General features: G+C 43.2%; 3 protein-coding genes across 3 annotated transcripts; all 3 read left to right on the top strand.

The window, feature by feature from the left end:
- The first annotated feature begins 648 nt into the window (after positions 1 to 648).
- Positions 649 to 1,872, top strand: LOC138941816 (uncharacterized). Its single transcript, XM_070311694.1, has one exon. It carries the CDS (start codon positions 649 to 651, stop codon positions 1,870 to 1,872), a length of 1,224 nt encoding a protein of 407 aa, XP_070167795.1.
- Positions 1,873 to 4,700: 2,828 nt separating this feature from the next.
- On the top strand, positions 4,701 to 6,281 carry LOC138941815 (stromelysin-2-like). Its single transcript, XM_070311693.1, has one exon. The coding sequence runs from the start codon at positions 4,701 to 4,703 to the stop codon at positions 6,279 to 6,281; it is 1,581 nt and encodes a 526-aa protein (XP_070167794.1).
- A 4,988-nt stretch (positions 6,282 to 11,269) lies between these two features.
- LOC138941814 (protein-tyrosine kinase 6-like) lies at positions 11,270 to 12,330 on the top strand. Its single transcript, XM_070311691.1, has 3 exons — positions 11,270 to 11,318; positions 11,481 to 11,693; positions 11,966 to 12,330. The coding sequence occupies exons 2-3, from the start codon at positions 11,525 to 11,527 to the stop codon at positions 12,328 to 12,330; spliced, it is 534 nt and encodes a 177-aa protein (XP_070167792.1). The 5' UTR covers positions 11,270 to 11,318; positions 11,481 to 11,524.
- Positions 12,331 to 13,246: the final 916 nt, after the last annotated feature.

The following is a 13,246-nucleotide window of genomic DNA, read 5'->3' as shown; positions in this document are numbered from 1 at the left end:
TCCGAAGACGATAACAACGGTGATAAGAGTGAAAATTCTATAACGCTTCGCGGTAATGATAACACTATGAAAAGCGAGATTAAGTGCGCGTATCGAGTAAATTTCACAAAACCCGATAATATCGGTTCGCTATTGGGTTTCTCGTCTCGCGTGTTACAACCGAATTAATGGTACGCGTCCGATAAGCCGATAAATATTATGGCTATTAATCTCATTAGAGTAGAGTGCAACGTCACGACAGGGGCGTATCACAATGACAAATCCGCGCATACTATACACGAGTTCGCGCCTAATGTTCCACCCGAATATAAAGTGTCGGAGATTCCAGCGCAGATCATTTACCTTCCGATCATCGCACGGACTATTACTGATATAAATGTGCGTGTCGTGGATCAGAACGGAAAACTAATCGATTTTCGCGGCGAAGAGATTACAGTTCGTCTGCACGTGCGGCGAAGACGATACAAAGGCGCGCGATGCTCGTAATGAACGGATCGAATGCGAGAAACGCGCCCATCGTCGCTATCGCGTCGCCCCTAGACGTGAAAAAGAGAAAGAAAAAAGGAGGAAAGTTAACCGCCTCTAACGCGGCTTTCCTGCGCTCTTTGGGCTTCGTCGTACCAAGAACTGTTTCTCCATAAAAGTGGAATGTGCGACATTCTAAGCATCGGCGGGGAGCCAATTCTCGACGATCGTATCGTCAAGATCGAAACTCACACATACAATCCTTATGCCAATACTACGTTTGGGAATAGCGACGAGATACGAATTCCTATACAACAGCAAGATCTGTACACATTACCATGCGATAGTTTTCTCTACATAGAAGGTAGACTCGAGTCTAAAGAGTCGCCGAGTGCGCAAGAGGAAACCACGCCGGTGACGAGGCTAGTGAACAATTGCGCGGCGTTTATGTTCGAGGAGATTCGCTACGAGCTCGACGGTGTAGAAATCGATCGAAGCAGAAATGTTGGGATAACGAGCACGATTAAGAATTACGTGTCGCTGTCAGTCGAAAAAGGCAAGATATTAAAGAACGCCGGATGGGACTTATCAGCGGCAACTCATTCGTCGATCAACGATTTCAACTTTTGCGTACCTCTCAGCGTGTTATTAGGTTTTTGCGAGGATTACAAGCGTGTCGTGATCAACGCGCGACACGAACTTATTCTGATACGAGCGCGTAATGATAATAATTGTATCATATCGCGCGAAACGCAAGAGCCTAAAATCGTTTTATTAAAGATACAGTGGCGAATGCCTCATATAGTGTTAAACGATATTAATAAATTAAGGTTATTGCGCACGTTGGATAGCGGACGATATCTGAGCGTCGCTTTTTGCTCGTGGGATCTCTACGAGTTTCCGCTTTTACAGAGCACGACTAAACATTCGTGGGCTGTCAAAGCGGCGACGCAACTCGAAAAACCGCGATACGTTATCTTCGCGCTACAGTCCGGAAAGAAGAACGTTCTATCCGAGGAGCCTTCTCTATTCGACGATTGCAAACTAACTAATGTCAAACTGTATCCTAATTCCGATTTTTATCCTTACGATGATATGAATTTAGATTTCGATAAGCGCAAAGTCGCAGTACTATACGATATGTACTCGAAATTTCGAAGAACGTACTACGGATGCGAGAATGACGAAGCGCTCTTAAATCTGAATAAATTTTTATTCTACGGCCCGCTCGTTGTCATCGATTGTTCTCGACAAAACGAATCGATTAAAAGCGCCACCGTGGACGTTCGCATAGAGTTCGATTGCAAGGAGAACATTCCCTCTAATACCACAGCTTACTGTCTTATCATTCACGATCGAGTGGTGGAGTACAATCCGCTCACCAACGTTGTGCGCAGAATCGTATAAGCGCGATGATATTCAAAATATGAAGATAGAATAATAGAGGCGCGCATTTTGAGTACCGCTAATAACGACGATGGACGCACCGATCTTCGTCGATCTTCAAGGTTTCGTAGTTAACGAGAAATTTGTCGCGAAAGAAGTAGCCGTGTTAAGAAATGGCGCGGAATTGACGCATCACATCTTTCGCCCACCGATGTCTTGGGATCTGCTAACGAGAGCGGAAAAATCGCGAGCGTGTTGGTTGACATCTAATCATCATCAATTAAAGTGGAATGACGGATACGCGAATTACGGGTCGATGAAAAGACTCATTCGGGACGCCATATGCCGAGAATCTAGCCCCGATTCAACGATAAGAATCTATGTCAAAGGTCACGAAAAGAAAAAATGGCTGATCGAGATCTTAGGAAATATCGCCGACGATCGCGACGTAGCCGTCTTCGTCGAGACTATCGACGCTGATTACAAGGATATTGAACGTTTGGAAACTCTAAACGCTTCACGGGCCTTTCGTTGCGGATATCACGCGAAGAATTGCGCGTTAGAGAACGTTTGTAAATTGCACGATTGGTGGTTCGAATGACGCGATCATTTGCGTAATATGTGTGATTGATTCTATATTATATTACTTTATATCTACTCGTTCGTATTATAAATTATATCGAATTATTGTATATTATGCATCATCATATATTATATAGTATATATTATATAGTATATATTATATAGCATATCGAGTCAATTATTTAATCTATAAATTTAATTATATTTTAAGCTTTATATAATGTATCGAATTTATTATCAATTATATAACCTATAAATTTAATTATTTATTTTAAGCTTTAATAAATGTATTCGTCATACTGTCGCAAAATACACGCTATACGAACGAACCGCGTTTTTCTTTTATCGCGGTCGCGTATTCTTTCCCACGATAATAGCTTACGCATCTTCTATTTTATAGATGTCCGTCAGAAAAGTGTTCGATTATCTAACTGACTAGTATTATTATAATAAAATGAAAATAAATCTATTTTATTTTAGTATTTTATATTAAACGTATATTTTTTAAAATAAATTTATCTTTACATATTAAACGAATACTATTTTTATCGCGAGCGCGTATCATTTCGCGATAAGAGAGCGCCAACGCTTACTAAGAAAGGCGCGAAAGAAGGATGGCGCGAGAACGAGAGGATATCGAAGAAGGAAAGAGAAGCGAAAAGAATCGACGCTTCGTTTAATATATAGCATTTATTCATAAAGAATCGCATTTTATAAATGCGCTCGTGCGATACACGAAATATATAAGTATAAACAAAAATCAAATTTTATTAATGTGTAAAGTTACAGCTCGAAGAACAGCTGCGATTCGGACTCGTAACCCTCTAATTGTACACTCGTCGGCGATTTATTCTCGTCGCCCGTCGACGATTCAGCCTTGTTTTCCATCGGCTGTGATTCGGGTTCCTCGCCGATTAACTGCGATTCGAACTCCTCGCCGATTGGCCGCGATTCGGGCTCCTCGCCGATTGGCCGCGATTCGGGCTCCTCGCTGATTGGCCGCGATTCGGGCTCCTCGTCGATCGGTGACGCGACGACTCGCCGTCTATCTTCGCGTTCGTGAAGCATGTCGATTAATTCGGGGATGGCGAAGTCGCGATCGCTAAACTCGAATTGCTCGGGGGCTAGCGCAACGTCGCGCAACGCGCTGTGCACGCTCTGCGCCTGCGCGAGCATAGTCCTCGTCTTCGTTAATAAATTATAAAGCGATTCTCGCGCCGTTCTTATACAATCTTCTATCTGTTGTCTAAAGTAAAAAAGTAAAAAAGTAAAAAGATTATTAAAAATTATAATTTATTATAAATAAAAAGTATTATAATTTATTATAAAAAGATTATTAAAAATTATAATTTATTATAAATAAAAAGTATTATAATTTATTATAAAAAGTATTATAAAAATTCGGATCGAATACTTACATTGAACGCGCGATATCGATGTCTCCATCCAACTGAAAGTTCAGTCTAAACATATTCGGACTGTTTTCGATTACGCCTCGCGCCTTCTCGCGCAAATCCGAGGCGAGATCTCCCAAAACGTAAGCCTTTATTGCAATTAAATCGCCGTTCACGTTAATATAATCGGCCGCTTTAATTATCCGCTCGATTTGTTCCATATCGAGCAGTTCACGACCGATTTTAATTCTCGTTATTTCGCACTTCGCCACTTTGCTCTTATACCGTTTCGCGCTTCGTCGATTCGTCACTTTACTATTTCGCGAGCGAGAATACTTTGACGCTTCTCGAAACGATCTCGCGTTTATAAGGATCGACGCGCGGATGTCGCGGTACGAGCGGAGATAAAGGAGTAATAAAAATAGATTATAGAGGAAAATATATAACAAAGAATAATGCGATAAGAGGGATTTGAGCGCCCGCTAAATAATGCGCATCCCAGATACGCGATGAATGTTTATCGTCGCCGGAAAGGGTACATTTTTCTAATCGCTCGTCGAGTGTTCTTTTTAGAGGATAAACGCATAATAAAAATAGAAATAATAAAAAAAGTAAAAACGCGAGAGGAACTCGAGTGTCCGTTAGATAACGCGCGTCCCGGACGCTCGGCCGATATTCGCTCGTCGTCGAAAGGGCGCGTCCCTCTAATCGAGGCGGACCGCGACTCTTTTTTGAACGAATTGTCGACGCATTTCCCCCTCCCCCACCTGCGCCGAATTCGCCGACGATAAAAATAAGCGTCTCGCCGAACGCGCGAATCAATCGCGCTCGGCGTCTCTCGATAGTTTCCCGCGTCTCTCCCCGCTTCGCGCGATGACTAACGCGAAGACGGTTTTTCTCGTCTTAGCGACGACGCTCGTCGCCGCGACGGCCGCCGCGCCCGTTGACTCGGAGAAGGCCGAGGCGCTCCGTTTCCTGCGCGCGTACGGTTTTCTAAAGGACGATGGAGAATCGCTATCGTTCGATAACGCGACATCTCTGCGTCGCGCTTTGTCGCTATTTCAGGAATACTATCAATTATCAGGAAACGGCGAGTTAGACGCAGTTACGCTTAGCCTTATGCGCAAATCGCGATGCGGTCTCGCGGATATTCCCGATCGCGCGTATAGTCCGATCGCGCGAAAATGGCCGAAAACGCATATCACGTGGAATTTTCAGGTAGCTAGCGAGGAACTCTCGCGAACGGCCGAAGCGGCGATCGCGTTATGGGCGGTGAATTCGTCGCTAACCTTCGGGCGCGACCCGCTGAGACCCGATATATTGATATCGTATCGAACGGGCGCGCACACTTACGCGAATCGCAGGAATATAGGCATTTGCCCGGCGACTTTCGACGGTCCCGAGGAAGCTCTAGCTCACGCGTTCTTTCCTTCTGGAATGACTGATTTCACATCAGAGATACACGTTGACGATTCGGAACCGTGGCATGTGTATCTAAATAAAAATCCTCCTAACACGCATCATTTGTTGCAAACGCTAACGCACGAGATTGGCCACGCTTTGGATTTACAACACAGCATGCGCAACGATTCGATAATGTTTCCGTATATACCCGATATCGAGAATCAATTTCCGGTTAAGCTGAGCATAGAAGATATTCTGGCTATACAGAATCTGTACGGGTCTCACGACGATGGAAACTATCCAACGGCGACTCCCGCGGCGCCCACTACGATGAGCGTCGCGCCAATCGACCCCGCGCGCGCAGATCTCTGCGCTTTACGGCGCGTGGACGCCGCGCTGATAATGAATCACCGATTATATATAGCTAATCGCCTTAATGTGTGGTCAATCGACGTGATCGAGAAACGCTACGGTAGGCCCATGACGCTCACGAATTACGCGACGTTTCTACCAGCGAATTTCACGCGCCTATCTGCCGCGTACCGAAGATCCTCGGGCGATCTCGCGCTATTCGCGGACGATTCGATCTACCTCGCGGAATATCCCAGCCTTAAGCTAAAATCGGGTTGGCCGAGATATCTCCACGACATCGGACTTCCTCGAAATGTTAAGATTAACGCTGCGATAAATACGCACACGGGACGAACCTATGCGATCTACGACGACAACAAGGTAGCGGAGATCGACGAGTGCCGCATGATAGTTATTAGACACGCTCCATTAAAAGATATATTTCCCGGAATACCGCCCGCGATTACGTCAGCCTTTCGATATATCGACGGCAATCTATATTTCTTCGCCAAACGTCAGTTTTACGCCTTTAACGAATTTACGAATATCGTAACTTCGGCGGGTCCTTTTGATCTACACGCGCTCGGTATCGAGTGTCCTACGGATGGGCTGCTAAGACAATTGCGCGATCTCCTCAGTCGCGTTTATCGTCTCGGCGACGCGACCGAGAGAGAGAGAATCGACGAGGAGGACGACTAGAGCGACTCTGCCGTCATTTTTAAAAAATAGAATATAAGAGGACGCGCGCGAAAGAGGAAGAAGCGATCTCTACGCGAGTATATAAAGACCATCCATCAGTTAAGCGCTTCATTGTCGACGAAGAACGCCGAAGCCTACGAACAAAAACGAGCGATAATGTACGCGACAATGGGTGGGCCACCGCAACAGCAGCACTCATTTGACAATCGATCGAAGCTAACCGAGCGAGACCGCGAAGATAACGCGGGATATGCTAAAAGAGCTAAACAGGACAATGGGTAAGACTATTAAACGTTTATTCTAACTAATAATCCACTAGCATCGTTTCTCTTATCACCCGTATCCATTTTCAGACGAGATAGCGACCGAACGTCTAGACGCGACGCGGATGTTTCGATTGTGCGGCCGTTCAGAATCTTAGGAAGACGCTACCCATTGACCAAAACTTCATACAAAAGTCGACCCTCTTTTGTGGAGATCGTCCTTGGAGATTGCCATGGCAAGGAGATCTCGCTAACGCTGAATATGTGGAAGGAACTGCTCGATCTACGATCTACGCTTCTATCATATTTTCGCTCCAACGAGCGCGACGAGGCGCGTTCTCCGGCGCCGATATATATCGAACAGTTAACGCTGCGATTCGGTAAACTCAACAATCTCCGAATACTCCGTCTCGAAACATCCAAGGTTCGTCTGGCTGTATCGAAGAGCACCGTTCTAACTATATTAAATCTAGAACTTTGCGTTAACCGCATCGTTACATCTTTAAGCGGTTTAACCGCGCATGTGGATAACAAGCTGACTCGTTTTCTCGATATCGCGGCAGGCGCTCACGATTCGGCGCTTATTCCCGCGATGATACGCGATAACGAAAACTTCGACCGCAACGATATCGTCGATTGCGAGCTGCAGGCTCTGCTCTTTGGAGAATCGTGATGCGCTTATTCGCGTACTCGTATTATCGTATTATTAATATATTAAAAATATTGTAAAAGGAAACAATAAAAACGCTCTTCCTCCCGTGTGAAAAACGATCTCTCTTTATTCCACGACCTTTCAACGATTCGCCATCTCGCTCGAGCGATAAGCGCGCTCGTATCGCCGCTAACCGTTCCTCTCTCCGTCTTTCTCGATGCCGAATACTCGGCGTCCGCTCACGGATCGCGCGCTAGAAGCGACGCGCATCCTTAAAGAATCGCGATAGCGGATCACGCGCTAAAAACGGTGCGAAAGATCGCCGTCGCCTTCTTAAAGAACGAGTCGCGTCAAGGTCGACTCGCGCCAAGGTCAAATCGCGCCGGGAGAAACCGCGACCTCGATCGAATCGAGCGTCATCTCCCGGGCGATCTCAGCGATTTTGTTGGGCGTCTAGATAGGCCGGTGCTAACTCACTTTACAATGAGAGCGAGAGAGATGGATAGAGAGATAGAAAAGGATGGAGATATGAGTTAGAACAGTTTGTAGACAACCGAGGGGGAAAGTGCGGGCAGGGGGAAAGAGGAAGGGGGGTACGTAGGGCAAGTCGGTAGGCGCGACCCCCGATCGAGCCGAGCGCCATCTCACGGACAATTTTAGCGATTCGTACCCGCTCCCTTCCGTGACGTCACGCGTTCCCCCCGACCCCCCTTGCCCTACGTACCCCCCCTCCTCTTCCCCCCTGCCCGCACTTTCCCCCTCGGTTGTTAACAAACTGTTCTAACTCATATCTCCATCCTTTTCTATCTCTCTATCCATCTCTCTCGCTCTCATTGTAAAAGTGAGTTAGCAGCGGCCTATCTCACCTACTAGAGGGAAGTAGAGAATATAGATTTTGAAATATTAGACAGCACTGAAGGATGCAATATAGCAGATAAATTTAATTTATATTATATACAAAGTATTAATAGTATAGTAAAATCTATAAATGGGACTAAAACTGGGAATGCATGTAAAAGAATTATTTATGTTATTGAAAACGAGGGAATTATGGAAAATTTTGAAATGATTAGTACCGTATGATGACTACCGAAAAAGAAAGATACAGAGGAGGGAATAACTAGCGATATATTAAAGGCAGCATTTTGCGTAATAAAAGAGGAATTTGTTGATATAATAAATAATTCTTCGAAGGAAGGTTGCTGTCCAAAAGGTTGTAAAACGTCTACAATAATACCGATTCCAAAAATAGAGAAAGCTAGAAAAGCAAGTGAATTTAGGCCTATAAATATGTTACCAATATTTGAAAAAGTGGTAGAATTAGTAGTTAAAAAGCAAATTGAAACGTATTTGGAAGATAACTATATTATAACAGAACATCAGTCGGGCTTTAGAAAACAGTATTCGTGTGAAACAGCAATTCAAACAGTCATTGATGAATGGAAATTGATAGTTAGTGAGGCAAAAATGGTAGGGGTAATTTTCATGGATCTTAAGCGAGCCTTTGAAACAATAGATAGAGAAAGATTATTAGAGAAATTATTTCAATATGGAATTAGGGGAATGGTTAAGATCATATTTAAAGGATAGAACACAGCAGGTTCAATTTAACAATAAATGGTCTAAATTAATGACCACAGAATATGGAGTACTGCAAGGATCTGTATTAGGACCTTTATTATTTATAGTATATATAAATGATATAATAAAAATCTGTCCAGAAGGATGTAGTATAAAAATGTTTGCAGATGATACGTTAATATATGTAACTGGAGAAACAGCGCGGAATTAGAGGGCAAAATGAATATGGCATTTACTATAGTAGAAAAGTGGATGAATATAAATAAGTTGAAAATGAATGCAGGAAAAACGAAATATATGATTGTTAGAAGTATAAGAAAAGAACTGCGAGGTAATATAACATTGAAATGTTTGGATGGAACTGAGATTGAACGTGTGGAAATAATGAAATACCTAGGCATAATTATTGACGATAGACTACGATTTAAGGACCACTGTGATTATATGCTAAAGAAAATAGGGAAAAAAACGAGTTTTTTGAATAGAATAGGTAATTATATATCGGCACACTAGATGTATTGTATATAAGACAATTATAGCACCTCACTTTGAATATTGTGCGACGCTGTTAATTGATATGGGAGAAACACAGTTGAATAAATTGCAAAAAGCACAAAACCGGGCCATGAGGATCATATTGCAATGTGATAGACATACCAAAGTGGAGCGTATGCTGCAAGCGCTGCAGTTTTTGTCCATAAAACAGAGGCTATATTATAATGTGTGTATATTTATTTTTAAGATTTTAAGGAACATGTTACCGGAGCAATTAAGAAATAGGTTAGAAATTGTGGGAAATGAGAGTGAAAGGCAAACACGACAAGCTGGGGATATTGCAATAAAATATCGCAGAACAAAGAGTGCGCAAAAGAGAATGTTTTACGAAGGAGTGAAAATGTATAACGCCTTGCCAACTGAAATAAAGCGGAATGAAAGAATTGTGCCGTTTAAGCGAATGTTAAAGGAGTATATTGTAATTAATGTAAACTAGATTTGTATTACAAATAGCTGAGAAAGCTAATAAAGATCAATCAATCCCTCTCCTTCTCCCTCTCCCTCTCCCTCTCCCTCTCCCTCTCTCTCTCTCTCTCTTCCTTTTCTCTCTTTCTGTCGCTTTCTCTATCTTTTTTTTTCTGTTTTTCGTTTTTTCTTCAACTTTAAATTAAATATATAAATGATTATTAACTATAATAATATTAAAACATTTAAAAAATTTAGTATATAATTTCATAAGATTTGATATTATAATTAAAGTTAATAATATTAAATAACATTAATAAAATTAAATAACATTACTAATGTAACGGTTCACCTTTTCTGTAAGCCGCGGATTAAGGCTCGCCGGCGTCAGGATTCGGGAGAAGGGGGAAAGTCTAACTCACTTTTCCTCGGTGTAATCGGTTAAACACAGCGTTTATTGAAATAGTTATTAAAGATATGTAATACCACAATCTATAGTATATGTACAATGCAATATGCAAAAGCGGTGCGTACAGAAGTTCGCGAAAGCTATACTATTTACAATGCAACATGCGAGAAAAATTCTATACGCGGCATGTATAGAAATTCGCAATAGCGTTGGCTGGTGCACATGGAGCTCGGGAAGCGAGCGCGGCTCGTGAGGACGGGTTCTGTGATTGCAGTATTTACATGCAAGCAATTATCGATACTCTAAGACAGACAAAATAAATCTTAAATCCTACGGAGTATCGCTTAGCCTTTATTGTAATTCCAACGGCCTGATCGCCTTATTCTTAGAAAGACGGGGCATCGGCATTTTCTGTGGCTTATTCTTAGAAGGACTAGCGCGCTTGTGTAGTCTGAAGACCGTGTATGAAGGTGAAGTCAGCGCGATACTGATGGTTATCCTAATATTAACATTATTGGTACAGGTTTCGGTCGCAATACAAAGCGGTCTAACAGGTCGCGGTATATGTACAAACGGTCTTACAATTTAACAGGTCGCGATATGTATACAGAACGGTACTAGGGTATATCTAGATGTGGAGACCAAAGCGGTCTTATGGTACAAACGGTCTTACAATCGAACAGATCGCGATATTGATACAAAGCGGTACTGAAGAATGTGAACGCGGAGACCAAAATAGTCTTACAGTATAACAGGTCGCGGTATATACAAACGTCTTACGGTATAACGCGGACAACGCGATATGGACTTATAAACTAGCAGGATGCGCAACCGGGAAGCCCGGCCTAATTACGGGAAGCCCGTAGCCTGGTGTAACGCGAGAGTCGGTTCTGGATCCGGAGAGTTGTACGTGACAGGAATCGGGATCGGGAACTAGTAGCGTTACGCTTACGTTCGCCTTATATACCGGCGGCCAGCCTCCCACTCATGCGTATTGGGGCGGCCCTATGATGGAGCCGCGACACGAGTGTGAAAGTTTAGGGGCGCGATAGGCGCCGAGCTTCAAGATGCGCGCGGTGGATCGGCCCGCGAGGCCGTTAGTAACGGTATCATAACAATCTTAACCTTTGTCGCTATAGTTACTGTAATCTGCGTTTACTACTTTTACTGTTGTGAGTATATTTGATACACATTTAGTTCTTTAATTGCAGAAAGAGGTTATATCTGATGTAATATATAGAAATTTTCTAAGAAAAGTTAATTTACTTGTTGAAAAGGCGATGTATATTTTGCAATGTATATTGTTAAATAAGTATATTTTACTTTTATAACAGATCGACAACGCAACAAAAATAACGAGCAAGTTTTGCCTCCGATAATGACCGACAGTGGATTAAAGACTTTGCATGAAATATCTAACGGTAATGTTCAACTCAATACCCTATACAGTCCTATGTTGGAATATAATTCGGATAAATATGTACTAACCCAAATCAAACGAGAAGAAATCAAACTAAAAAAACTTTTAGATAGTGGCGCATTCGGAATGGTAAAAATTAATTTTTTTAATGTAATATTATACGGTATTTCTAGATCAACAGAAATTAAACAGATACGCATTTCTCGATAAAAGTAATTATATGCATAACTTTTTATAAAAGATTATAAGTATGCAAAATTTTTATAAAATAATATACACATGCACTCTGTTATATATTTGTCGTTAAGTTATTTAATAAAAAATGAAATAATGTCATTTGAAATAAAATTAAAAATTTTTTAGTAAAGTATACATTTAAATTAATTTTAAATATTTTGCAAGTGTTTCCAGAAAAAGTAAAGAATTTAAAAAGATCGGACAAAGAGATATCCGCTGCAATAAAAATGCTTCGAAAAGATGCTTCCTTACAAGAGAAAAAGAAGTTTTTAGAAGAGGTCGAGCTTATGAATTATTTCCGACATAAACATGTGCTAAGATTGCTGGCCGTTCGCTTAGACGAAGATTCTCCATTAGGTGTGTTGGAATTAATGGAAATTGGTGATCTACTACAATATTTGAGAGATATTAGTCGAAAATTGCAACTGTCAGATTCGCACGCTCTGCGTTTGCAAGATTTGTTCGCCATGTGCGAAGATGTTGCGCGAGGTTGTTGCTACCTGGAAAATCTGCGTTTCGTTCGTTAGAGGATGACTATCTGGAGTCAAGAAGTCTCGACGGAGCGGCGAACTCGCCGGCCCACGGTCCGTTTAGCGGTAGCGGTCGGATCTTAGACCGAATCTTAGATAGCGGCGAACTCTCCGCTTTCGTTTGATAAGGTCGTACTTTCGATAGGATTTCGCAGGCGGCGAGGAGACCGAGATTGCTCGGCGGAGGCTGCGTACGCGTCAATCTCACGCTCCTTCGTTTGTATGCGAGTTTCTAGGATCGGTTCTGGTATCGGCTCGGAGCGTACTGCTCGAGAGGATTCAGGAATCGTTCTCTCTCAAGATGCCGAAATGCTGCCTTTTTATACTCGAGCGTCTAGCGGTAATCGCGTCGTTCGCCTCCGGATAACGACGCGCTGTTTTCGGCGGGTAATTATTACGGTAAACGCGTCGCTTCCCCTGAGTGAAACGACGCGGCGTTTCGGCGGGTGACGCTCGGGATCTTCCGGCAGCATTCGGCTGTGCTCGGTTTTCCGTGTAACGGCATAACGGTAGCCGTATAACGGCCGTACGGTTGTTTATCGCAACGGCGGTAATTCGAGTATTAAAAAGGGCTCTAGGCGCCTCTGCCAATGCCCGGCTGGTATTCGCCAGACGGCAGACTTCCGGCTGGACTACTTGCCGGGTAACGATGGGGGTGCATCAATACATCATCCCCCCCCCCCCCGCTTACTGTGCCTGAATTTTGAGGCACCTCTATTCTATTCTAGCTTTCGGCGGTAGCGTAGCTTTCTGGCGCTGTCGAAGCGCAAGGTCCATCGTCCTTGCGGCATCCGGATTTTATATCGCCGGAACACGTGAACCGCGAAATGCGGGATCGGCGCTATTAGTCCCGGCTCGAGTTCCACCAGGATCGGCGGTGGCGGCGCGGAGCCTATCGGGACCAGGATTTCGA

Source organism: Polyergus mexicanus, unplaced genomic scaffold (assembly GCF_030449975.1).
Source record: "Polyergus mexicanus isolate NDT 795.1 unplaced genomic scaffold, iyPolMexi1.0 SCAF_20, whole genome shotgun sequence".
NCBI lineage: Eukaryota > Metazoa > Arthropoda > Insecta > Hymenoptera > Formicidae > Polyergus > Polyergus mexicanus.
Note: the sequence above shows the minus strand (reverse complement) of the source record. Positions and strands in the feature narration are given on the sequence as shown.

Coding starts and splice junctions, on each gene's coding strand:
- LOC138941815 (XM_070311693.1), top strand. CDS start 4,701: ATGACTAACGCGAAGACGGTTTTTCTCGTCTTAGCGACGACGCTCGTC.
- LOC138941816 (XM_070311694.1), top strand. CDS start 649: ATGTGCGACATTCTAAGCATCGGCGGGGAGCCAATTCTCGACGATCGT.
- LOC138941814 (XM_070311691.1), top strand. CDS start 11,525: ATGACCGACAGTGGATTAAAGACTTTGCATGAAATATCTAACGGTAAT. Junction 11,694..11,965: donor AGATAGTGGCGCATTCGGAA/TGGTAAAAATTA, acceptor TAAATATTTTGC/AAGTGTTTCCAGAAAAAGTA.